The 26,451-nt window shown below is 39.6% G+C and overlaps 2 protein-coding genes across 2 annotated transcripts; both read right to left on the bottom strand.

Moving 5' to 3' along the window:
* Positions 1 to 8: 8 nt before the first annotated feature.
* On the bottom strand, positions 9 to 6,464 carry atpsckmt (fATP synthase c subunit lysine N-methyltransferase). Its single transcript, XM_028020048.1, has 4 exons — positions 5,944 to 6,464; positions 795 to 932; positions 626 to 676; positions 9 to 490 (listed from the first exon to the last, which is right to left on the bottom strand). Exons 1-4 carry the CDS (start codon positions 6,220 to 6,222, stop codon positions 278 to 280), a joined length of 681 nt encoding a protein of 226 aa, XP_027875849.1. The 5' UTR covers positions 6,223 to 6,464; the 3' UTR covers positions 9 to 277.
* Positions 6,465 to 7,096: 632 nt separating this feature from the next.
* On the bottom strand, positions 7,097 to 23,415 carry LOC114146191 (neuropilin and tolloid-like protein 1). Its single transcript, XM_028020047.1, has 7 exons — positions 23,058 to 23,415; positions 18,484 to 18,525; positions 17,458 to 17,585; positions 15,997 to 16,225; positions 14,418 to 14,531; positions 14,182 to 14,326; positions 7,097 to 8,100 (listed from the first exon to the last, which is right to left on the bottom strand). The coding sequence occupies exons 1-7, from the start codon at positions 23,080 to 23,082 to the stop codon at positions 7,590 to 7,592; spliced, it is 1,194 nt and encodes a 397-aa protein (XP_027875848.1). The 5' UTR covers positions 23,083 to 23,415; the 3' UTR covers positions 7,097 to 7,589.
* Positions 23,416 to 26,451: the final 3,036 nt, after the last annotated feature.

The raw sequence follows: 26,451 nt of genomic DNA, 5'->3' as shown, positions 1-26,451 counted from the left end.
TACACACAAAACCAACTAATTATACAAGCATTAATGAGAGTAGCACTCTCTGTTGCTGTGAGAAATACAGCTTTCTCAACTTACCATCACTATGTTTGATTTAGAGTCTCGTTTTGAACACAAGATAATTCATTTCAAAAATACATACAAAAGTACTCATGTCATCCAATTTTCTTCAGAGCAATTTTGGATAGGGATGCCGTGGGCAGCTAATTTAAAGTATATTTTTGCAAATAACAAAACAATAAATAAGCTTTAGGGAGCTTTAGGAAACATCTCATGAGTGTGGAGGTGATTTTTGTTCTAACAACGTTTTGCCCGTTTTTCTGTGCTGATCTGAGCGAAATGTTTTGGCGTCATACACCCACACGGTGTCTATGCCTTCCCCCTCAGTGCTTTCAGGGACCCATGTGGGAAAGGGGAAGCGGCAGGCGACCACCTTGGCTGAACTTGGCAGCTCATTTGCCAGCTTGACCTCTAGCTGACCCATCTGCAGTCATGGAAAAAAAACAAAAAATAACACAAAACATATTAGGGATTTTGAATACTAAATACAAGCAACATCTTATTTTACTTGTACAGCAATTTCACCCAGCAAGATTTTCTCCCAGAGTTACAAACTCACCATTTGAGGAACTCCAAAAATAACAACATTTGAATACTGAGCAAAGCTAGCCTGTCAAAAAGGACAAAAAAACATTTGGGGTTTAGAGAGCAGAATTACATAGTTTTACCGTTTATTTGTCACACTAAACGAACACTCGTACGCGCTCCACTAATCAGGAGCCACCAACCTTCCACAAATCCGAGATGTGAAAGGAGGTGGAGCGGCGGACGCCTTCTCTCCAGGCTTTGTAGCGAGAAAACCAAACCAACCAAGGGTTCAGCTCCAAACCAGAAGCCTGAAATCCACACTTTGCTGCTGCTATCACCTGTAAAAAAAAAAGAGAGAGAGAAAGAGAGAGAGAGGAGACAGCAAAGTTAGAAGTGAGCTAATTTTATTGCTTTAATAAGTCAGAGTAGAAAATGGAATAAAGCCATTGTGTGACATAAGTGGACTTTTCAGCTGCTGTTGGCTTCCCGCAGGACAGAATGTAGCAATACTGAAGATAATTAAGGACAGCCATTCAATTTTTTAGTTTTAATTTCCTAAAAGGGGAGAAACCATTTTCTGGCAGGATGACATTAGAGGGATCAGACTTCATTATGTGAGATGGTCATATTCTGCAGATTGACATACTTTATTGATGAATTAAATAACTTACTGGTGAGGCTTCGAATTCTGAAAACAAATGAAGTAGGCTGTCGGTTTCCACCTGTCTGCAATTTCATTCTTTAACAGACTTGACGAAATTAACAGAAGCTAACTAACCGAAAAAAGAAAAACATACCAGACCAAGTTAAATTGCTTGAATTGGCTATTTAGTCAACAAACAGGGGATAAATTAAAAAGTACTTTGTCTGATCGAAGTCTTCTGTTAGGTTTTTCATCTCAGGAAAACTTCCTAGGTGTGCTACAGTAATGGATATTGAAATAAAATCAAATGATCAGAGTAAGCTATTATTTAGCATTCTGGGCTGCTATCTATATGTATATATTTGGTGACACATGTTGCCTAATGCAGGGTAAAAAGGTATTAGGCAAGGCAAGGCAAGTTTATTTATATAGCACTTTAAAACAGTACCACTGACCAAAGTGCTGTACAATCACAAAATTAAACAAATAAAAACAAAATTAAAACACATCAAAACCAACAATGCAGTGACGTAAAACACTCTATATAATACATAAACATACCCAGATAAATACAGAAAAGCAGCATCTCAAACCGAATCAAAGGCCAACCGAAAAAGGTAAGTCTTAAGAGCAGATTTAAAAATTGCTAAAGAGGGGGCCTGTTTTACCAACATAGGTAAAGAATTCCAAAGTTTGGGAGCTGCAACAGCAAACGCCCTGTCTCCTCTCTGCCTCCTGGAAGTCCTCGGCACCTCCAGGTTCATTTGGCTCGCTGATCTAAGAGCTCGAGGAGGACAGTGTATATGTAGCAGCTCAGAGAGATAGGAGGGAGCAAGGCCATTTAAAGATTTAAATACAAATAAAAGAATCTTAAAATGCACTCTGAAATGTACTGGCAGCCAATGCAGAGAATATAAAATCGGGGTAACATGTTCTCTCTTCCGTGATCCAGTTAAGAGCCGAGCAGCCGCATTCTGGACCAGCTGAAGACGGGACAAAGAAGACTGGCTGACACCCACATATAAGGAGTTACAGTAATCCAGTCGTGTTGTAATAAAAGCATGGATTAATATTTCAAAATAATCCACTGGTACCATATTCCTAATCTTAGCAAGCCGCCTCAAATGGAAAAAGCTCGTTTTCACAACGGCACTGATTTGTTTATCCAACTTAAAATTTGCGTCCATTACAAAGCCCAAATTTGTAACAAATGGCTTTACGTAATGTGATAGCGGACCCAAATCCACAGGAGTGGACTTGCAGGTAGTACCAGGGTCAAAAATAATAACTTCCGTCTTTCTTTCATTAAAATTCAAAAAATTCAGAGCCATCCAAGTTTTTATGTCATCAAGGCACTCCATTAAAATTGGTACTGTATTGACTCCCTTACGATTGAGGGGCACATAAATTTGTGTATCATCCGCATAGCAATGAAAAGCAATATTATGTTTCCTAAATATTGACCCAAGGGGAAGCAAATATAAAGAAAACAAAAGAGGTCCAAGTATCGAGCCCTGCGGTACTCCACACAATAAAGGAGCAGACGATGATCTAAAATCATCTATGTCAACACAGAAAGACCTATCCGTCAAATACGACCTAAGCCACACTAAGACTGTGCCTTTGAGACCTACATAATGCTCTAAACGGGAAAGTAAAACATCATGGTCCACCGTGTCAAAGGCTGCAGTCAAATCTAAAAGAACTAAAATCACTGGATCTCCAGCATCAGTAGCCAAAAGGATATCATTAAACACCCTCAACAATGCAGATTCGGTGCTGTGTAAAGTTTTAAAACCAGACTGAAAATCCTCAAGAATATTATTTACATCGAGATAGGCCTTTAATTGATTATAAACAACTTTCTCTAAAATTTTAGACATAAATGGAAGCTTTGAAATAGGCCTAAAATTAGATAACAGAAAAGGGTCTAAGCCAGGTTTTTTGATCAGCGGTTGAACTAATGCCTGTTTAAAAGGTTTTGGAACCACACCAGTGATCAGGCTACTATTTATAATAGCCGTAATAGAAATCCCTAAAACAGGAAGAACCTCTTTAAAAAGTCGTGGGGGTAAAATGTCAGCTGCAGAACCTGAGGCCTTAAGATGACCTACAGTCTCATGTATTAAAGACAAAGTAACAGGTTCAAACTGAGACAAAGCAGTGGAGCATTTGACAGCAACTGAAGGGTCAGAAGCTGAACACATAATATTGGCCCTAACACCAGCCACTTTGTCCTCGAAAAAAACGCGAAATTTCTCACATACCTCCAGAGATGGCTCAAAGCCCGTATAATGCGGAACATTCAAAACGCTATCAACAATATGAAATAATAAGCGAGGCTTGTGACGATTAAGTAAAATTATATTTGACAAGTGCTCCCGTTTGGTGTCTTTCACTATTAGCTGATATCGATGCCAGGAATCCTTCAACAGCTGGAACGACACCTGTAACTTGTCTTTTTTCCACTTTCGCTCAAATTTTCTGCATTCACGTCGAGCAGCACGAGTTCTATCATTGAGCCATGGTTCCATTTTAGTCCTCCATTTCCTGGGTTTCATTGGAGCCACTTCATCTAGAGCCGATTGACATGTAGAATAGAGCCAAGCGGTAAGGGTCTCCGCATCATTAAATGATGGCATAGAAATTTTTGATTCAAATAACTCAGAAAAACGAATAGCCGTTTGCTGGCTTATTACGCGATGGCACCGTGCAGAAACACAGGGTTTTACAAAGTTACTAGGCATATCAATATTGAACAACACCGGTTTATGATCTGAAAACACAGCATCACCAACCATCAAGTGGGAAATTGACAACCCAAAAGATAGAACAAGGTCTAATACATGACCACCTTCATGTGTGGGCTCAAATACCCACTGAGTGAAATTAAAAGAATCAATCAAATTTAAAAAATCTTTTACCATCTGTTTGTCCGGGCAGCAAACATGAATATTAAAATCTCCAACAATAAGAACTTGATCATATAGAGGCAAAACATATGCCAACAGTTCAGAAAAATCATTCAAAAAGTCCTTATTATATCCAGGGGGTCTGTAAATAACAGCACACAGCATTGGGTACGAGCGACCTAACTCAAACATACTCAATTCAAAGCTGGAGTTAGGGGAGGAGAAAGACGCGGGCAGCGGCTTACATTTGTATACATTCCGGAAAAAGGTTGCTATTCCTCCTCCACGACCAGACTTTCGGGGACAATTCAAGTAAACACAGTCTGGCGGTAAAAGTTCAGAGAATACAGTGGACTCCCCAACACTCAGCCAAGTCTCTGTTACACACAGGAAGTCCAGTCGATTTGAAGTGAAGAAGTCCTTAAGAATATAAGTTTTATTTGAAAGTGATCTGGCATTTACCAAGCCGATCCTGACAGGGGCCGGTCGGTTCTGGTCTTTAGCGCTGTAAACACCCCGACGTAGAGCCTGGAGGTTCGTCGAGTTCACTCCCTGCTGTCTAGAGCGTCTCTGAATACGGTAGCGGGGCCGTTGCTGAAAAACCCGTCCTTCTGAGCCAGCCAGCGGCACCAACCAGGTATAAGCAGAATCCAGAGGGGACCAAAAAAGATTCGTTCCAGTTGTGGCAGTCCGTGATAAGCTGAACTTCAACCTCACCAGCCTACCGCTGCGTCTCCCCCGGACGCGATGGCGTTTTCTCCGGAAAGGTGTGGCCAGTATGCAGAGGAGGTAATCCGGTACTCCCATGAAAACCGGAGGCAAAGTTTTCGGATTTCCATAAAGAAATTTCGTCTCTGCTGAGGATCGAAGATCCAAAAGAGTTCGGCGGTCATAGATCAGTAGAGCGCTGGTATAAAAACTTTGGCAAATAAGCGCTAATACAAACATTAACACACATAGGTAAGGTAAGGACAGACGGCCTGCCGTACACACTGGCGCCATCTTGTCCATCACCCAGAATGTATTAGAAGGTAAACGGGTGAAAATTACAAGTAAGTTGTTTTAATTCCAAAAACAGCAGACACCATTCAAAAATGTTTTTTTTATCAATAAAAATGAGCAGTTGAGACAGATAGATCAGATTTTAGTTCATTTGTTTACTAAGGGCATGTACGTGTTTCTCACTGAATTCACCAATATTACTGTATATTTTCTCAATGTAGTGCAGTTGCAGTTCAAATACATTAAGATTACATACATCTAATTCAATAATTCAATTCAAAACTACTTTATTAATTCCAAAGAGAAATTAAAAAAAAAAAAATTCAGTCCATAAACACATTAAACAGCATGTAATCAGGAAAGTTGTAATTTCTCCATTTTCTGTTAGATTTAAATAAAAAACATTGTCACCATCAAAAAACCTGGAATAGATTTCTGTGGGTTTACAACTTAAGGTTAAAGTTTTTAGAATATCATTTGTTCATTTTTTGCTTCAGGAGGCAAAAATGATCAGATTATATGGATATAACCCACAATTAATTTACTCTCAGGATCTTAACATGTTTACTTTGAAAAAGAATGGTGACATTCTCTTTCACTGTTTAAAATTGAGAAAATATCAGAATAAACGGACTATTACACGTCCAAATGGATTTCTAATGGTTCCCCCAGTTGGTAGAGCATTCATGGGAAATTGCATGGTGACTGTTTTAGACAAAAGTAAATAAATAAATAACCTATTTTGTATATATGTATAGAGACAGACAGATGGTAGGGCCAATCTGCACTTACTATCCTTCCATCTCCGCTTCCGATGTCCACCAGAGTTCCCGTTCTGGTCCGCAGCACCCTGAGAACGTTCTCCACCTGAGCCGTGGTGGCTGGAACAAACGGGAGGCAGACTCTTCTGAGGGCAGGGGCAACAAACGGAGCGGCCACCGCGTAAAGAGCGACCAGCGACCCTCCAACAACCCCGGTGACGACCAGCCCGAGTCGACTTCTTCTCCGTCTCCCCTCGCTGACAGCTCCGCTACCCTGTCCAGTGTCCAGAACCAGTTCATGTTGTGACATGATGCTAGCTCCCCCAAGCTAAAAGTCAGCTAGCGTTAGCTAACCTCCAAACAGAGAAGTTTTTACTAAAATGTTAGTAGATATTTAAAAATTCCACTACGTAAAAATCCAAAAGTAGATATTTATCAACCATCGGCCACTTTTAATGTCCTTCTACAACCGATAAGAACTGAATTAAATCTAGTTTTTTTTTTTCTTGGGGATTTGTTTAGGCTCTGATTGCAAGCTGAGTGGTACATGACTGCCACCTGCTGGTATGGAATAGGTTTCGCAATTGTTAAGCCTTTTAATTTCTCCCCAGTTCATTCTTCCACTGACATCAATTTTTGTTGGTTAATTTTATGATTCCACTACAATATGACCCTTCCATAAACTACTTTTTAAAATATTTTTTTCTCTTGAAAAACATAATGCTTCAAAGTTCAAACGTCCTTCAAATGTATTAAGTATTTGCACAAAAAGTCCAGTACTCTTTCTCACATCTCAGTGTACGACTATTCACAATCACACTTTTCCAATCACATTAATGCCATTACAAATGCACACACACGTCTTCATATATATATATATATATATATATATATTTTTTTTTTTTGTTAAAATATTTGAAGTGAATTATATCATTTTCCTTCCACTTCATGATTCAGTACTAATTTCCGTTCATCACATTGAATCGCATTGAAAAACATTTATTGTTGTAATAAAATGTTGGAATGTTTAAGTGGTAGAAATTCAAGGACATAAAACATACTTTCACAATTAAAAGGAGTGTGAAATTAAAAGAACAATGCCATGCTAGCGTTCAGGAAAAAAACAAACAAACATTTAATCAAATCCATTAACAATTGGGTGAAAACATACATGGTACAATATCTAGCACTCAATAAAACATTTGTTTTTGCTTTGGTGGCAGAAAAATGTCAATTCAGTTATTTCTTCATAAAATAATAAATAGGACAGTATATACCTATCCATTAGACAAACAGGGCAGAAATGCAGGAACAAAAGAGGGAACTGGGATCCAGTAGAACTTCTGACCCAACTTTGTTGCAGTTTACTTTCTTCCCTTTTTATGTCATTTGTGCCATAAGCAGCGTGGTATTTAATACTGAACTTAATTCTTTGGCTTGAGGGAACATACATTAAAACTATTTTTAAATGCTCTTTCTGTTCGCTGAATGTCAAACATGGACGTTAGGAAGACACACTCAAAGGAATCTACTAAGTTTTAAAAACTCCAGGATTTTCAGCCCCCATTGAGAAGAAAAGGGGCCAATAAGTCCCAAACTACTTTCCCCTGTGAACATCTCTCGTCGATTTCAACGCAAACTAATTGCAGATGACCCGATTTTTTAACTTGCAATAAATTAGAAGTCGTTAGACAGCGTACGGTCCAACCCCGGGGTGCTGTGGTGGATGTGGTGGTGGTGGTGCTGGCTGGTGGTGGGGCCGACATCCATCATCAAATCATCCTCCTCGTCCTCCGCCCTGTACGCCTCCGCCCCGTCCTGCGAGTAGCTGTGCTTCATCACCAGGATGCTCCTCCGACACGCCGGCGTGTTGTGGTGAGAGAGGTGCGGAGACATCTGCGTCGCCAGCCTCGGCGACATTGGGGGTACGGCGGCCCCTCCGTCGGGCGCGATGGTGGCGTCCCTCAGGCTGAGGTTGCTGCGGCTGCCGTGGATGCTTCCCTGGTGCGAGCCGCAGTGGTGGTCGCGGATGCACTTGCTCTCCGAGCGCCTGAGCTTGTGGAACTTGTCGAAGTCGTCTGCCAGGGCGGCGTCGGTGAGGTCGCCAGAAGGGGCGCGGCGCAGGGTACAGAGCTCGTAGTGTGGCGGGTCAAAACCAGGGTGGAGTAGGGCTGGGTCAAAGTCATCTCTTAGGATGCAAAATGAAAATAACAAGAAAACGTTTAGGATAGGTACAGTCCAGGTCGGATTAGGAAGAAAGTGGGCTCCTGGTGTTTCCTTTACGTATTCAAATTCAGGGGCGCAGCCAGGAATCTTGGGCCCCCTGACAAAAAATTAAATTGGCCCCCTCACGCAGCTGCTGTTACAGTTTTCTGAGTCTATCTGACCCAACAAAAGCGTCACAATTTTAAAGCCTTGCTTTCTTTGGTCCAATACTGATAACTAGCACAATATTTACTGCTCATGAATTTTACATGCAACAGTCCACATACAGTGTGCAAGTAGGTTGCTTAAATTTTTTTCTATTAGTTTTAGATTACTGAAACATCTCTCCCCATGAGCAACAGTCATAGGCAAGATGCAAAATATACATGAAGCAATCCAGCTATGTAGTTGCATTTTATTCAAGCTGCAGTATATAACTTTAATAAAAAATATGTTTTCTCCATATTTGTTAAAGCTGCCAGCATGTCGTGACAGTTTTTATGAGACAGATAATCTGTGAAAACAATCAATCTCCTCCCTGAGCTGCTATTACTGGCTAAAGTAATGCAACGTTCCGACCAAAACAACCAATCAGAACCAAGAGGAGGGTCTTAGGGCTGTCAATCATCTTCATTCACTCACTGCTAAATGTGCTAATGGTGGAGAAACAACATATCATTACAGGAAAATTTTTTATTTTCCTGTAATATAGCATAGTAGCTATGCTAACTATGCTAAATGGTTGATCATCTCACCCACCTCTCTTGGAGAAAAACTGGGTTATAAATTGACACTCTTGCCTTTTTCTCTCTCTCCCTATTTTTTTTTTTTTGAAAACCTGACTTTATAATATTTCTTAGTAGCATAGAAACAGCCACAGTCATTCTTCTTTTCCACTGTCTACTGCTGAACATTGTGAGGAGCTCCAAGCAGGAACGAACCATTTCATGCAGATCCAGGGGGGTTCAGGGCAAATATGGACATGTGTTTTTTGGTCTGGGAGTGGGAACATTTAATTTTTACTGCTAAAAACAATCTTCGAAAATAAAATATCATTAATTTTATAATTGACAGGGCCCCAATTTTTTTTTTCAATTTTTAGGAACAAAAAATAAATAAATAAATTGTACAGGGCCCCCTGTCGGTCAGGGGCCCTTAGAATTGTCATAACCTTTCCCCACTAGACAGCGCCCCTGTTCAAATTAAAGTAGATTGATAGTCGGATTACAGATTAGTAGGTACAATTTGATAAATGACGCCTGGAAGATGAATCCATGTTGTTCTTAAAAACGTTGCACCACAACTACCGTATTTTCCGCACTATAAGGCGCACCGCATTATAAGGCGCACCTTCAATGAATGGCATATTTTAAAACTTTTTTCATATATAAGGCGCACCGCATTATAAGGCGCATAGAATAGACCAGAGGTGGGGACTCGAGTCACATGACTTGGACTCGAGTCAGACTCGAGTCGTTAAAATCATGACTTGAGACTTGACTTGAAAAAATGCTCAAAGACTCGGACTTGACTTTGACTTTCATGCCATTGACTTGGGACTTGACTCGACTTGAAGCTGTTTACTTGAAAAGACTTGATATTTTTCACTCGAAAGTCTTAAAATTTAAAACACATTATTTATAAAGTGGCGTCATTAATTAATGTCACTCATTCCTTATCAATATGCGCAGACCGTCACTATGGTTTTCCTCTCTCCTTATGTATGTATGTGTACGTAGCTGCAGCACAACCAATCAAATTAACAGAATTTGGACGTTTAAAAAAACGCGGCAAAGCTGCAGAGCTCAGGGAACAAAATACGAAATAACCGCTCGAATATGCTAATTTCTTTTGGCTACGTAGGTTATGAACTTTCGACTAAAAAACGAACTGCAACTTGTAAAACATGCAAGAAGAGAATATCGGATGGAGATGCCACGACGTCCAACTTTGTCCGGCATTTGAAGCTTCACAAAGATCGGTAGGTGGCGCTTTTCTTTTGCTGTAAGATAGCTGACTTTAGCTAACTTCGTGTTAGCATGTGTACTCCGGGTTAAATTGGTGATGATTTACCATAAATCCGGTCCTTCAAATGCCTCCACAAATAATGTGCACCGTGTTAGCTCAGGAAGCCGGTGGATAGTGAGCGGGGCTCCGGAACAGAAAGCAGATTCTGGACCTGAACACAGGGAACAGAGTCTCTCTGTCCCATCATGATGATGAGCCGGGTCTAGTATCATCTAAGGATGGTTGGTGTATTTGAAGACATCTACGTTGGGAAATTATATTGACAATATATTGTTTTGACAGGTCAGAGAAAAGAGGAAAAAACTGCTGTTATGGTTCTTTGTATTGTGCTGTGGAAATGTCAGCATTTTCGTCTTTTTTTATTGAATATCAAGTTTAACAGAACTGGGCAATAAAGTGGTCCAATTTAAAAATGTTCTTTATACTTTGTGTTCAGCTACACATGTTCTATCATTTGAGATAAATACATATTTTAAAACGAACAAATGGTCTATTATTTGAATTTTTTGTATAATTGCAAATTATAAAAATAAAATAAAATAAAAACGACTCGAAATGACTTGAAATTAAAGGTTCCTGACTTGAGACTTGACTCGACTTTTGCCTGTCTTTACTTGAGACTTGACTCGGACTTGAGGACAGAGACTTGAGACTTACTTGAGACTTGCAACACAGTGACTTGGTCACACCTCTGGAATAGACGCTACAGTAGAGGCTGGGGTTACGTTATGCATCCATTAGATGGAACTGCGATAAAGGGAATGTCGACAAAATAGTCATATAGGTCAGTCAAACTTTATTAATAGATTACAAACCAGCGTTCTGAAAACTCCGTTCATTCCCAAAATGAACAGCTGTTGCTTCCTCCACTTCCGCACCATTGATTGTTCATGTTAAATTCTCTCACTGCTGCTCTATGGGCTCTTTGCACCTCAGCTTAATGATGAACATCGAGCCGAAGCCCCGACAATAAGCTGGAGAAAGGTTTTAAGATGTTCGCCTCGTTATACACAGATACGAAGGTGAGTTTTACTTTCTTTAAACTTTGTAGCTAACATTAGCTTTAGCTTATGTCGGACATTTTTCTTGTAAAAATGTGCTATTTAAGTATCTAAACATTTTTCATCATTCATTAATGGACAATGTTTTTACCTTATGTTCAAGTATATTACGTGGTTTATTGTCGTCAGTGTCAGAGACCAAGTAACGGGGATTTTACGGTTCAGGCTTTTTGCTTCTGAAGCACAACGAGCCCATAGCTTAGCATTAGCTCTGGTGTCGGAGTTCTAGTTCAGCTGACGGTTCAGGCTCAAAGTTGTTGCTTTTAGAAAAATATAACGGTGTTCCTTAAGGTCTCTGTGTTACTTCGCTTTATTAGTTTTGCATGCTTCTTGTGAAGCAGGACGGTGTTTACAGCAGTGTGTTCAGGCGGATCAGTAGCTCGGCTGTCTGGCTCTGGTCTGCTCTCTCGTTCCCATAAACTCGATCATTCAGGCTGAATACAGAAGTGATTCCATGGAAATAACACAGAAAGCTCCTTTACCTTCTTCTTTAGGCTGAAGAAGTTGATCCGGAGTGAAGTGAAGGCTGTAAACTTTGCTGTGCTGCATTAGCTTTAACTGGTAGCACGAATATTTACAAGCCACCGTCTTCTTAATTCAGGATCGTTTGGAAATCCATGATAACTTAAAAGCCCATTATATTAGGAAGACAGCAATGTTCATAGTATTGTTTTATTTGCGTCTGAAATAAGACTTTGTCTTTTCTAGCTGTCATGGTAACTCAAAGCAAAAAAAGAGAGCCGCATTTGCGCATGCGGTTGTGACGTCAGCGCGGCAGGTGCAAAGAGCCCATTCCCGTGTTCTACTGTGTGACTGATCGCCTTGAGCTTAAACTCTGCGTTGTAAGCATGTCTCTTAATAGGAGCCATTTTGGGGTCTTTACACAAAACCCAGCTTGCACTGCTGGCTGCATCGGCGTCTGCTTTCCCGTTTCTTATTCTACGGGGAAAATGAAGTTGGCGTCTGCTTTCCCGTTTCTTCTTCTACGGGGAAAATGAAGTTGGCGTCTGCTTTCCCGTTTCTTCTTCTACGGGGGAAATGAAGTTGGCGTCTGCTTTCCCGTTTCTTCTTCTACGGGGAAAATGAAGTTGGCGTCTGCTTTCCTCCGTTTCTTCTTCTACGGGGGAAATGAAGTTGGCGTCTGCTTTCCTCCGTTTCTTCCTCTACGGGGAAAATGAAGTCGGCGTCTGCTTTCCCGTTTCTTCTTCTACGGGGAAAATGAAGTTGGCGTCTGCTTTCCTCCGTTTCTTCTTCTACGGGGGAAATGAAGTTGGCGTCTGCTTTCCTCCGTTTCTTCTTCTACGGGGGAAATGAAGTTGGCGTCTGCTTTCCTCCATTTCTTCCTCTACGGGGAAAATGAAGTCGGCGGCTGCTTACCGTAGTTGCGAGACCTGTTGTGGCTCAATATTGGTCCATTTATAAGGCGCACCGGATTATAAGGCGCACTCTGGGGTTTTGAGAAAATTGAAGGTTTTTATGTGCGCCTTATAGTGCGGAAAATACGGGTAAGTAATTTTAAAAAGCTAATATAGTTTGAATTAATAAATTAAAAAACGTCCATCAATATTAAAACACCCCGTCTGATTTCGGCCTGTGAGCTTTATATAAACAACAAAGTTGCATTTGCAAAACATGTGTTCATTAAAAAAATTGTGGAGCTGAAATTCAGATTTTTATTTTGTAAAAACCTCCACTTCCCTGAATAAAAAAAAAGAAGAGAGACCCATGTTCCACATCAAAAACGAAAAGAACTCATTCCTTATTCTTTAGTTCCACTTGGTTTGGGAAGACTTGGAAGTCTGTAATTCAGCTATTTTGTATGCTATAATAAAAAAGATAATAATTTTGACTCCATTGGGGGAAAACAATTATAACAGAAAAATGTTTCTGTTGACATGCATTACCATTCACCTCAATTTTCGGATCGTTTAATACGATCTGAAAACATCTATGACTCATCATCATGCTTGGTTGGATCAAAGTCGGAGCAAATCCCTGGTGGTAAAATGCGGTTTCCTTTTGTCGCCGTGAATCTGTTAATACTTTTCTTGGCTTCAAGAGATGCGCAGATGTAATTTAAGCAATGTCATCTTGCATTTAAATATGTTAATAAGAAGTACCCTGAGAGAAGCTGAGACACTGATGAGTTGTGATTAAGTCCATGTCCTCAAGTCACCAAATAAAGTTTTCATGAAGGTTTGGAGCTGAGAGTTTCATACGTGTCTGCAGTGAGCCTGGCTTCACACGTTTCGTTTGCTTGTTTACAACCAACAAAGACGTGACAGGAACAGTGAAAGTAAAACTTGACACCATAGCAAGTGAGTATCCAACCATTGTAGTCATGTAGGAGGACTTGGCGATATTTTTACTCAAATAAAAGTCAAAAGTAACGGTGCAAGAAATTACTCAAGTGGTAAAAAGTCTACTCAAGTACTGAGTAACTGATCAAATTATTAATCTTTTGTTGTTGAAAAATGGCATCATCAGATGGATCAAATATGAAGTTAAGTGGAAATTTTTGGTATTTTAAGGTCCAAGATGACAATATTTCATATAAGAGACAAAATATAACAAAATAAATCAAATCAAAAAATGTCCACATCAGTTACTTTCAATATGAAAACCTTAGGTAACTTGAACAAAAGTGTGTGTTTGTTTGTGGTGAATTTTATGTTTAAAACATGTTTGTTTTTCCATTCAGTGGGTAGAAAATCCAGAAATTTTACTCAAGTAAGAGTAGAAATACGTCATAATAAAATTATTCTACTAAAAGTAAAAAGTACAGCACAGTAAAAATACTCCTAAAAGTACAATTTTCCCCCAAAAAACTTACTCCAGCAAATGTAATTCAGTAAATGTGACTAGTTACTACCCACCTCTGGCAAGTATTAGCTTGTAACTTCCACATTACAGGAAGCTATTAGCGGTAAACACCTTGGTAGCAAATCGCACCGCACGGGGTTTTCATCCCTCACCTGCGGATGACGTACTTCTTGCGAGGTTGCTTGATTTGAATGATGACGGAAATGATGAGCAGGATGACGACCAGGCCGCACGTGATTCCGATGATTGTGAGGTTGGTGTTGTCCAGCGTGTCCAGGATGCTGGCTTTTCTCTTCTCTGTAAGTGGACAACAACCACGGCTCAGCAGACGGAAACCAAAAAGAAAAAAAAGAAAGAAAGACGTTGCAAGTGCAAACCACCAGCGTACCCTTGCAGCGATTCTCGTCCCAGGGGTAAACACAGTTCTGCACGCCGTTGCAGACGAGGGTGTGGTTGATGCACATGTTGCTGTGGCAGAAGAAGGTGTCTCCTTCACATGGAGCTAAGACGAAAGACGATTGACATGCAGAGGTCAAAGTTTAAGGCAAACTATTTAAGTAGACTATTTCAGGGATTCACTCTGTTATTTTTCACCATTACAGATCTTTAAACAAACCAAAAAAAAAAACATCACTGCGTACAAACATGTTCATATGAAAGCTAGTGGAGCTCGCTTTTTTGAGAACTTTGAACTGTTTGTTTATTATTTGTTATTTTACTGAGTTTAGAGCAGGTTCTTATGAAAGGATGAACACATGCACTGCAAAACATTTGAGCCACATTTGGTTGCGTCTACTATATTCTGCTCTTTAAGTCAAATAATACTTGGGAGTTTTTGATTTTCAACCTAAATGTGTGGGTTTGCGAAAGATAAACTTGCAGCGGTACGTTGTGTGAACTTTTTGTTCATTTTGTCAAACCTCCAAGAGTTGAATAAACAAGGGTTCTTAGGTTAGCACTTAAAAAAAGAAACTGAAAGAAGAAAAAGACAGGAGTGGGAACTAATTCCCAGTGCGCTTAGCGACATATTTTTGTATCCTGTGTGGCACCGTGAGTGAAACAGAAGTGCGTTACATAGATCTGTCTTAGAGCGCACGTTTTCATGCAGCTGTCAGTTTGCAAAGCTTGAGAATAATGTCCTGTTCACAGTAAATATTTTTGAACAGAACTCATTGTGATGTTTAAATTCATTATGATATCAGAAACTCTGTTCATGCAATGTAAAACAAGAATTTAAATTATTCTATAGTTAATCAAGTCATTTTAACTTGATATTGTGAGTGAAAATAATACAAAAATGTTTGCTCTTTAACTAGATGCGGGCAGTTTTTTTCTTTAAAATAACGACATGGTTAAAACTCACAATTCAAGATGAATTAAAAAAAAAAGATGTTTAGAGAACTTGTCTCTTGTCATTAAATCAACTTCATGAACTTTAATTTCTGAGTTAAACCCAAACCAGTTTTCTTGTCCACCTGTTGCATTCTCAAGGCAGCAGGTGGACATTTATTTTCAAGTTAAGACACCTTCAAATGTTTCACAGTGTACAGCACTGTCAAAAAGTGAACAAGAAAGAAGCCCTCTTATAGTCCCTGTGATTGGTTGAACAGGACTTTTGGCATCATACTAGCATAAGACCACAAAAACAACTGATAGAGTAAATTGCTATGATATTGCCCACATTGATCAACTACTGTAATGTCTTCTTGAAGAGAGACATGATCAAGCTTAAGCAAGAAAAGACAATAAAATGTTATCAAAAGATTTTGGTTTTTTGAACGTGGTCCAAAATGAGTCCCATACTGACTAGTGGGAACAATTTATTGACTTCAACAAACACACATCGTGTCAAAGAACACATGCCTGTTATTTTTTTTTATTCATCAAAGAAGCAAATTGAACGCAAAATGTAGCTGTACCACACGCAAATGCATTTTTCCCTCGTGCACGTATTGACTTTCACTCACGTTCATGGAAAGTGGTAAAGAGGATCTTGAATCTGCTCTTCCTGCTGCCTTCATCTGCCCAGAGCCTCACCACGCCCACAGAGGTCACCAGCATGACGTCGTTGGCCACCGTGGAGCAAAACTTGTTCTTCAGGTGTTCCACCCCGCTGCTCCCGTCGTAGACGGCGACGAAGTTGCGCTTGCACTCGTTTGAGTTGTGCATTTCGTACTCTAAAAAACGCATGTAGATCTGCGGGGGGGGGGGATTGGGCGAAAGGCAAACCAACAAGCTGAAACTCTCCAAAGCACACACACGCACAACAAAAGCCCAACACACAGACTGAGCTCCGAGGATAGAAATCCAACTGGGGAGGAAACACGCACGCCTCCTAATTGCACGTGTGGTCGATGGGAAACCAACATATCTATAACTGTCAATTCGCCAATATTCTTTTGCCTATGTTTTATTTTTTTAAGGCAAAAACTATATTTTTTGGTGGCCCAGCATTCAGATTAAGGTAAAAAAAAAAAAGGAGCACTTCTAAGACTGTGGCATGGAACAATCTTTTGAGCTGTAATTATTGCATGTCAGACATCACAGTCCACCCACAGTAAAAATGTTGAAGACCTGTTTACGCCCTTGTAAAGACAAATATCATTAATCAGTTTCAAAAGACACTTGGTACATTTATTTGTAACCAATATATGTTATTGCATGGTATATGTTAAGTATAACAAATTAATTGCAATGCTGCCTTTTTCTAAAAAGTAAAGTTTGCATATAATAACGCCCATTTGGTAACACTTTATTTGAGGGGGTGTGAATAACACTGACATGACACACATAAACATGAAGGAGTCTTCCTGATTGTTAGCAACTGTTGTCATGATGTGTCATTCGGTAAATAACGACACTATTAATGCAAAGTTGCACTAAAAGTTGCATTAAAAGTCGATAGAAAGTGTAAATGTTGTATTATTTGGTCAATAATGACCCTTTTAATGCAAAGTTATATTAAAATTTGCATTAAACGTCCATTAAAAGTGTCAACTTTGCATTAAAAGTGTCATTATTCACCGAACGACACTTCACAACAACAGTCATAAACATTCATGAAGACTCCTTCATGTTCACGACAGATATTAAGCAGGGGCACAACTACATATTTTTGATGCGAACATCTCACAGGGAGGGGGCGCCTAATCAGTGCTGTTCCTCTGTTATTGATCATTTCATACACAAACAGCTAAGTACATAAAATGCTGACTATAAGAAAAAAATGTCCCCACATCGTTTTTGCGCCCCCTCTAGTGCAGCGCCCCTATGCGTTGCATACGCTTCATAGCCACCTTTTTTTGCGCCACTGATGTTAAGTCAGTCTTATGCACACACTTTCAAATAAAGTGTTACCAAACATCTTCTTTTTTTTCTATCCTATTATTACTTTTACAATGAATGAGCATACTCTGGAGCGTGCCTACCTTTGCTCTTGGTGGAGCTCTGATGTACCACCTGCAGTCCACTGCTTCAGTCAGCTGTGCCTTTCCCTCTTTGGCTATCTGTGTGGATTCCACGAAGCCCTCTGGACCACTCAGCTCAAAATCACAAGCTATGTCAAAAGAAGAAATTTGTAGTATTTCTTTTGTCCATCTAGCAATAACATCTTTGTTTACTGATCTGAAAGCTCTCAGTATGTCGGGATTTAAGCCTTCATAAACCAACAAAGAGCTATTATAGATCCGTTGTAGTGTTTTTATGTTGGTGCATGTGAAATCGTCTGCGCCTAACCAGATCGAAATTTGCAAAAAAAGAAAAGAAAAAAAGAGGTAAGCAGAAAACCGCAGCTGCACAAACACTAAATGGCAAATTTATCTGAAGCTTTTAAACGGGGACAAACTACACAAAACTGTGTTGACCCACTTGACAAAAACAAGCAAAAACAAGTATTTGCTTGTTAAAAGCAAATGCATTGCATTTAAGCATTTGCCTAAAATGTAACAAAGAAAAATTCTCCAATCCCAAAAAAGAATGACCGAACAAAAAGCAAATCAACAAGTTTCATTATATGTTAGATTATCTTTATCTTGTTTTAATCCAGTTTAATCGGAAAGCTTCTAACAGATTTTCTCTTCAAGCTAAAAAAAAAAAGAAAAGCATGAAATTTCTCAACATGAGCACTTCATCCCAAGTCTCACTAATCCGTTAAATCATACAAACTGATTGATGCCATGGTAAAATAACACAAAGTTTGCTATGTAGTAAAAATTTAGAGGACAATGATGCTGCATGTCAAAAGGTGGGTTTGTCCTCAAAGCCACATGTCACTGCTCATCTGACAAGGCGCTTGAAAAGTAAGATAAGCGGCTGAATAGCAAATAGTAGCAAAAGAACAAAAAATCTAATCAACCCAGATCTTTATCCCCTATGAAGCTGAGTAATAAAAATACTCCAGAGTCAGAAAGTTGGATTTTGTTTGTATTCGCCTGGATGGTAAAATGAATACTCACCTGGTAGAGCCGACAATTCTCCAATTCCTTCAAACTCGGGATCTGAAATTGAGAGCAATAATTGAGGGGGGAAAAAATTATATACACATGAAGAATCCAGATATTCTTTAAAACCTTGAACCGCTGTTACAGCCTTATAAATCTCTCAACATGTTTGTATGAGACACAGGATACTTCGGGATTTATTTATGTCTATCTATGTTTAATTTACTTGTTGTCCTTTTTACTTTTCATTTCTCTTGCATGGAGAACATCTGGCTTTTATGCAAGCGATGCACTGCCTGTGATAGTGTGGGATGTGGGGGTCCCTGGGAGCCATGATTTTGTTCGGCCCCTCACCGCAAGTCAAGAGTGGTAAAAAAAAATGTGGTCGACAAAATAGAAAACAACTGATTACCCCCCCCAAAAAGTTGAGTGAACAAAAATGCTGTTTCTCTTTTAATGAGGCAATAATCTAAAGCCCTTTTCATCTGTTGGATCTTTCCAATTTTGTTAAAAAAATATATTTCATGCAGTCAAAACTAAAAAAAAAAAACGTAAAAAAAAAGTAGAAGGAAAAAAACAAAAAATCTTTGCATTTTTAATTTTAATTTAATGAAATCTAATCTGCCAGGAGGTTAGATTAGGCAGTTTTGACAAACTTAAACTAATTGCAGGTAATTTTCAAGTTTTATCTTGCAAAACGTAAAACAACGCGTTTCCTTAGCAACAGCCTTACTGCTAACTGTGACTCTCTGTGGAAAAGAGCTGACAAACAAATATAAAAAACGGGAATGGGGGTAAAAAAATATCAGTTTATAGTTCAACAATGCAGAGGGAAAATATAGTAGCTGTTGCTCCTACAAAACATTCACTCGGGGGTAAGGCCGCACTTTTAAGATTTTTATTCATAGAAAATTGTAACTGTCACTTGACCTTTTCGATTCAGTTCAGTTTATCTAGCTATTTATATTCTATATATTTCATTTCTCTTCAAGTTATACGCTGCTCTGTACATTGTAACTGCAATAACAGATTTCATTGTGCAGTCAACTTAAGAAATGTATATCATCTGTTGTTTAGCGCTGTGTAAAGCAGTAAATTGAGACTGAAACAAAATCACTGACCAAAGATTAAAAAGCAAAAAAAAAAAAAAAAAGAAGCAAAAACAGTAATACTCCAGGCATATTGAAAGGCATATGAAACACACAGCTGGCCGAAGCTTTAATACTGACTCTGCAGCACAGTTCTGCTGGCCTCATTTAAACACTCACAAACCCTGATGCTCTTTGTAAAAAAAAAAAAGAAAATCACACAAAGAGAACACATATTGTGTCCTGAACACTCTGTGCTTTAAAAATCTCAACAGACCAGCTTGGTCGAGGATAGATTAGACTCCAGTGGTTTCTACCAACCTGGTGATAAAAATCACTGGTACTTGTGGCTTCTCTTATGAAATACTTTATTTGAAAAAAAAAAAAGAAAGAAAGAAAAAACATATCTTATGTTGATGTAAGAGACTGTGTGCTGTGACAGAACTGTTTAGAAAAAGGAGAATGATTTTTCACATCTATATTTTTTTTTTTGCCATCTAAAACACAAAAAACCCCCAAAAACCCAGAGTTTATAAAGCAAGTAGGTAACGTGGTGGACTGAGAGGTTTAAAACAACCAAGACTCTCATTAATCCTCTCTGTTTCTTAACCTTTCTGCTCCAGGCCAGGCCAGATTATTCACATTTATTCCTGCGAGTCTATGTGTGTGAGTGGGGGTGGGCGTGGGCGTGTGTGCGCATCTGTGTGAGACGCAACAATTTATCCTCAGAGGATTTATGCCAAAGAGAAGAGCAAAACTGTAAGGCTGAAATAAAAACAAGAGGCATGACGTTTAGTAGAATTCGTCCTTATGTAGGTTTACAAAAATAAAGATGGAGAATGTAAGATTAGATGTTTTTTTAAAAAGTATACACAAGAATGCAAAGTGTTAAAAATAGGAAATAATATTTAAAAAGACATCATTTTTCGACATATTTCCAAAGGCATGGGTTGAGGGTAAAAAAGGCAGAGAAGATGTTTAATAACTGATGATAAAAGAAAACCTGCACAAACCCTGACTATAGATCAGCAAAAAGAGTGAACAAATTCTGAAAGAGGGCCAGTGATCAACCCTGATAATGCTGACTGACTGACTGACTGACTGACTGACTGACTGACAGATGGATGGATAAAACTATTTTTCATGGATATCGGGGAAAATCTCCCTGATTTAAATAGTTTTTTTAAAGCTTCTGTTCTCAGTGTGGAAAATCCTAGTTCAGGTTTGATCAGCTCTGGGCTTTGGGCCCCATCAGGAGCAGTGGTTCTGCTCAACGTAGCAGCTGGAGAGATGAAACTTAGAAGGTGAGAAATACTAAAACACACACAAACACACACACAGAATAATGCAGCTGGGATAGAATATTGAGATGCCCTTTTTTTCAAAGTGTCTCATATGACACATGAAAACACATCAGAACAAAAAAAACTATGGTGATGATATCATGGTAACGCTTATCAATCGTTTGTAAGGGCTTAGCTTTGACCACATTCCTACCACATCTTCAGCAGAACTTCATCGTGACCATGACACATTGTTCACAAACATTTTACACTGCTTGCACTCTTCACAAAAATACTTTAAAGCATACTGTCAGCCAGTGAACAAACAACTTAAACACTTAATTTCATTTTGGTTGACAAACTGATATGAAGCACGCAGGCCTGTGGCCAAATTTTCTCCTGCCTCATGAGATGGCCGGAATTAGGGATCAGATTAACTTTTGACTTGAACAATTAATTACATGTGATGTAGATGCACAAAAAACCAGTCTTTCCTTCTCCCCCACAACCCAAAAACACAAAAAGAGAGACAAAATGTCCTCTCAAAGGAACAAATCATCTCAGGGAATTCCTAACATGTATTTATTAATTTTCAAAATATGCAAGAGTCACCAAAATGATAGCGATCTTTTAAAAATATATATATTCAACTCTTCTCCATGACACGTATAACCAAATTCTTCAGGACCGACTGAGGGAGGCTCTAGCTGTAGTAATCCCTTGAAGGAACAAAAACAGTAGCAGAGACATTTTAATGCTTAAAAACAGTCTAAAATAAGATAAGTCTGGTGGATGGACAGAGGGATGCGGATTAATCTCTGCCCCTTGTCGGTGTAGGTGGCCCATAAACTCTGTGGTTAATAAAGCCTCTGCCTCGGACACCCTTAAGCTGCTACCGCGGCTCAGCGCTGACAAGCCGCATTCCCTGAAGACAAGCTTTCATTAACTTGTGTGTGTGTGTGTGTGTACGTGGCAGACGGACAGAACAAGAGCCTCTGTGTGTGTGTGTGTGTATGCCTGTGCTGCCCTGCTCTTGTCAGCTGCAGCTGCTGTGCCTGCACAACAAAACGGAGAGCACAACATCCTACAGGCAGGACCGTTTATATTCTTATCGATTACGATTTCCACAGCTAAAATAACTTCAAAGACTCAAAATAATGTTCTAAAGGTGTGTATTTTTGAAGTAATTGTGCATCATCTAGGTGAGGAGGGGAAAATGGCAGATGGGTGCAGACAAATTCGAAGGAGGCTTTAATCGGACTCCAGTTCATCTGCCTACAAAGTCCGGTACGTTTGGGGTTGGTGCAGTTCTGGCGCAGTTCGAATGCTACTTGCAAATGTAAGCAGACCAGAGACCAGTCCAATTGCTGGGTTTCAGATGACGTAGGACCGACGTCACCCAATGCAGATGGAGGCCTGGAAGTAAATGCAGCCCATTTATTTCTTTAGACACTTTAGACATTAAAATGTTGTTCCAACCATTCTGATAGAGAGAAAGATAAACGTTATTTTCGTGTTTAGAAGGTAGTTGGTCACAAGGGGGTTAAATTTTAAAAACTTACTGGAAATAAAAAAAGGAGAAAAGTGGATCAAAAATCTACAGCTAAAATCAGGAGGGTTGCCAGAGTTTGCAGGGCCCACTTTCTAACAGGTTACTGTTTAGAAAGTATAAATTGTATTTTTTAGATATTTTATTGGACAGTCACTTAGAAAGACAAGCATTCATATGTAAGGTAAGATATATTATTTTTAGGCTCTAGCGGGGTTGTCCTTGGAGTGCTAATGTTGCTAGCAGCTAACTCAGTGCCAAGTCCCGGACAGAAAATATAATGTTTATTCAGTGGGACTTTCATGCCAAAAGAATAAATAAAAATGCTAAATGAACTAAATATAACCTACCCAGCCATACAGTCACAGTGAGCTGTGACTATTTCCCCACATGCTTCCTGTCTGGACACAAACTATATTCATGGCCAGACACGAACATGAGGTTTCTGTAGATCGCTGCTAATGGTTGACCAACATTGGACCTGAATCCAACGTCCTACAACGACTCAACATTAACGTACAACTCCAGTATAAATTTGGGTTTACAGAAGCTAAATAAATGATTTACCAGGAGATCCAAGCTCATAGAAATAACATGGGTTAGTTTGTTGTTAGCGATAGCATCGTTATCATAGACTAATTACTTAAAATAACACAATTCACTACTCACCCGGCAGAAACAAGTTGACAGCCATTTAATGCTACTTTTGATCCTAAATGGTTGACCCAAAATGAAACTAAATAATTGTATTCTCCAGGCTTTTGAAAACTTTCTTCTGGCTCGTGGTATAATATGAGGTCTGCAGCTCCATTTAGTTAGTTATATAGATCTCCTCGATGCAGGTAAATCCTCAAGGTTATAAGATAAGTCTTTTTTACAGAGTTAATACGGATCCTATCCTAAATGTACGGGTATTTTTTTCAAGAAGCCTCATCTGTTTCAGCCTATTTGGGGCATTAGCGTACTGGTTGTGGTCAATTTTGCTTTGTTTTGAACCAGAGAAATCCCCTTCCGGCCCTCCATCTGAATTTTGTACGTCATCCGGGTCACATGTCTGAAACCCAGCAATAGCAGGAGGTGGACTGTAGCACAAGGCATTCTGGGTAATTTCAATCAAAACAAATGCTCCTGACTGACGCTAGCGGGGGGGGAAAATGGCTCACAGTCTTTTGCCAAAGACAAAAGAGAAATTCTACAGCCGCTTAAATCTGATGCCGCTCCCTATATACATATATGTATATGTAATATATATTTAAATTTTCTTAAGTTGTGTCTCCTTCAGAGGTTTTCATGTCGTTTTCTCCAGTAGTTCTTGCTGCAGCGCCACCCAAAGGTTTTGGTTTGTTTGTTTATTTGTTGACACTTGAATCACACCAGCTGAAAATTTAGTCAAATGTCGCAAATTTGGTGCCTAATCAAACTGAGTCTACCGAACTATAAGGTGTGAAAACCCCCTAAATCGCCTGTTCGCAACTGGACATTGAGAAGCTTTAAAATTGATCTTAATGCTCTCTAGCTAGTCTGACCGGAGAGGAACTACTGCAAATATGGCAGACATAACTCAAAAGACTTAAAGTAGCATTTTCAGTATAAGTGGTTCTACATTGTAACACTCAGGGATCTGAATACAAATGCACAACACAATCAATTCCTCCCATTTCACAGTGGTGTATTGCTTCGAGAGTTGGTCTATGCAACAAAACACAATAGAATACGATTGATATTGGGGCTTTAAGGTCACTATACTCTAACAATGGGTGATTGTGCCCAAACCTACACTAGTCGATCCTTGTCACAGCTCAACACTACAACATAACAAGCTCACATTGCGAGAGTGCAACCTCAAAACATCTCCAGCTCTTGCTCACCTTGCGTGAAGTTATAGCGTGCTGAAAACCCGATGGCCTCCAGTTCGCCGTCGGCCACAAACTTGATGTAGAGGTACCGCCCGCTAGAGCGTACATAGGCAGGACTCTCCTGCCCGCAGTAGCGGCCGATGATCGGAGAGAACCCGAAGGGCCCGTCGCGGATTTCGATGTGGTCAAATCGGCACTCCCAGGACGGCTCAATGGAGTATTTCTCGTCGAAGAACAAGTCGATGCACTGTCGAGGCGAGGCTGCAGCAGAGGGACCGTTTAAAGAGTGGGAGGGAAGATCTGCAGCAGGATGGGACAGTCGTTGTGTCTCACCTTCTATGATGTAGATGCATTCCCTCTCAGGTGGGTATTTCTCAGGGTAGTTTGGAGAGGTGAAGCACCCTCCACTGGGCTCCTTCACCCATGTTCCACACTGTCCAGCAGGGGTCACACCTGAGTTGTTTTTCACTAACAAAAAAAACAAGAATTAGGTTATTTTTGTTTTTTTTATCAAATTGGGTTTTGTCGTTTTGTGTCGTGTTTACTTTTATTTTAGTTTTGATTTGTTTAAAACTTCTAATTTACAACAAAAAAGACAGATTGCTAAAATCTCAGTGGCTGCTGTGAGATTCTCGTGGATTTCCTCGAGAGTACGTATCTACGGTCTTTTTAAAAGGTATTTAAACTTATTCAAGGCAAAACAAAAAAAAAAATGTAAAAGATCATCTAAGTGATTATTCCTACAAGGTAATAAAACTTAACTTCGGTCAGAGAGCTCTTCAGAGCCGTTGCAAGACTGACTGCTGTCGGAGATTCATCCTGCACCACATCATCACAATTCACAATGACTCTTTCAACATACTTGGATGATACGACATTTCATTTCCCTTTAGGATGAAGTATTTTTCATTTTGAACTGAACAGGATTAAAACCACAACACTTTTAAATCCCTTTAGGCCCCCTGACTTACAACACGAGCCCTACATTGGGGGTATTTCATTGAATTATCCGAATTAAAAAAGTAGAAAAAACATTCTTCTTCAAGGAAGTGCTTCTAACATGAGCATTAATCGAGAAATCATTTCTTTGAATGAGGCTAAATGAGGCATCAAACGTATTGCATCAAACTGTAATAACTTGCATACTTGTACTAAGTTATACCTTGAGCTTTTTTCGTGTTTGCTGTTGAACCACACAGCTCAGGTGGAATGAGGCTCGCTGCTATAGCTGGGGAGCCAGAAGAGAGAGAAAGAAGGAGAAACGAGAGAAGCAGGGGGGGGGGACAGGAAGTGAGCAGCAGTTGATGAGTCTTCGCAGATGGTTTGCACTTGATTTTTTTTTTCTGTCAGAGGTTATATGTTCTCATTCAGCGAACTCACCGATGGGCAGCAGAAGTTTGTGCGCCATGACAGAGTCCCGAAGATGCGCAGATCTGTCTCACATGGCTCCATGAAACTGCTGCACGGCGCGGGCGCGTCGCCTCTCGTCGGTCTCTGCGCGATGCAACATACCGTTGCGCCTTTCAGCTTACCATGCATAATATGCGCCAAAGCAGCAGACAGCGGACACTTGTCCATCCATCCATCCACCCGCCCGGCCAGCCCTCCCTTTTTCTCCCGGCAGCTTTAAGGATTAACTTTTCTGACACAAACCTTCACTTTTTACCCTCCTTCTTCTGTGCCGCCACCTCTGCAGGCCGTTTTACTGCGCTTCAAACATATACACACAAAAAAGGTGATTTATTTAGCATATCCGCGTTTTGTTGCACATTTCTTCATGTTATGAATTTTGCAGTTCTTTACTTTATTCATTTTTTTCCCCACGTCACGTAAGAATGTACGATTCTTACATTCTTTTGACATCTAGCAATCAAATCGGACGTTAGGACCCACATTTATATTTTCATACCGAATTATAAAGAAGTATTGCCAGAAAATTGTATTCATATTAAATAAGACAAATACAACATTTTATTAATTATTATTATTATTTAAAAGTTCTGGTCGTTGGTTTGATTGTTGGGGGGATGGATGGTTAAAGGATAGCTATAGGGGACTGAATAAGTTTTGAGAAAAGAAACAATAAAACAATTTTTTCATGGAAATTTTACATATATAATCTGTGCTTTTGGATATTTGTAGAATAACTGAGACCGGATTTGACAGTTCTATGTTGTGCGTGTTCACCGTTGTCTCATTGTAACGTG

This window comes from Xiphophorus couchianus, chromosome 6 (genome assembly GCF_001444195.1).
Source record: "Xiphophorus couchianus chromosome 6, X_couchianus-1.0, whole genome shotgun sequence".
Lineage (NCBI taxonomy): Eukaryota > Metazoa > Chordata > Actinopteri > Cyprinodontiformes > Poeciliidae > Xiphophorus > Xiphophorus couchianus.
This window is presented reverse-complemented; position numbering and strand designations above follow the sequence as displayed.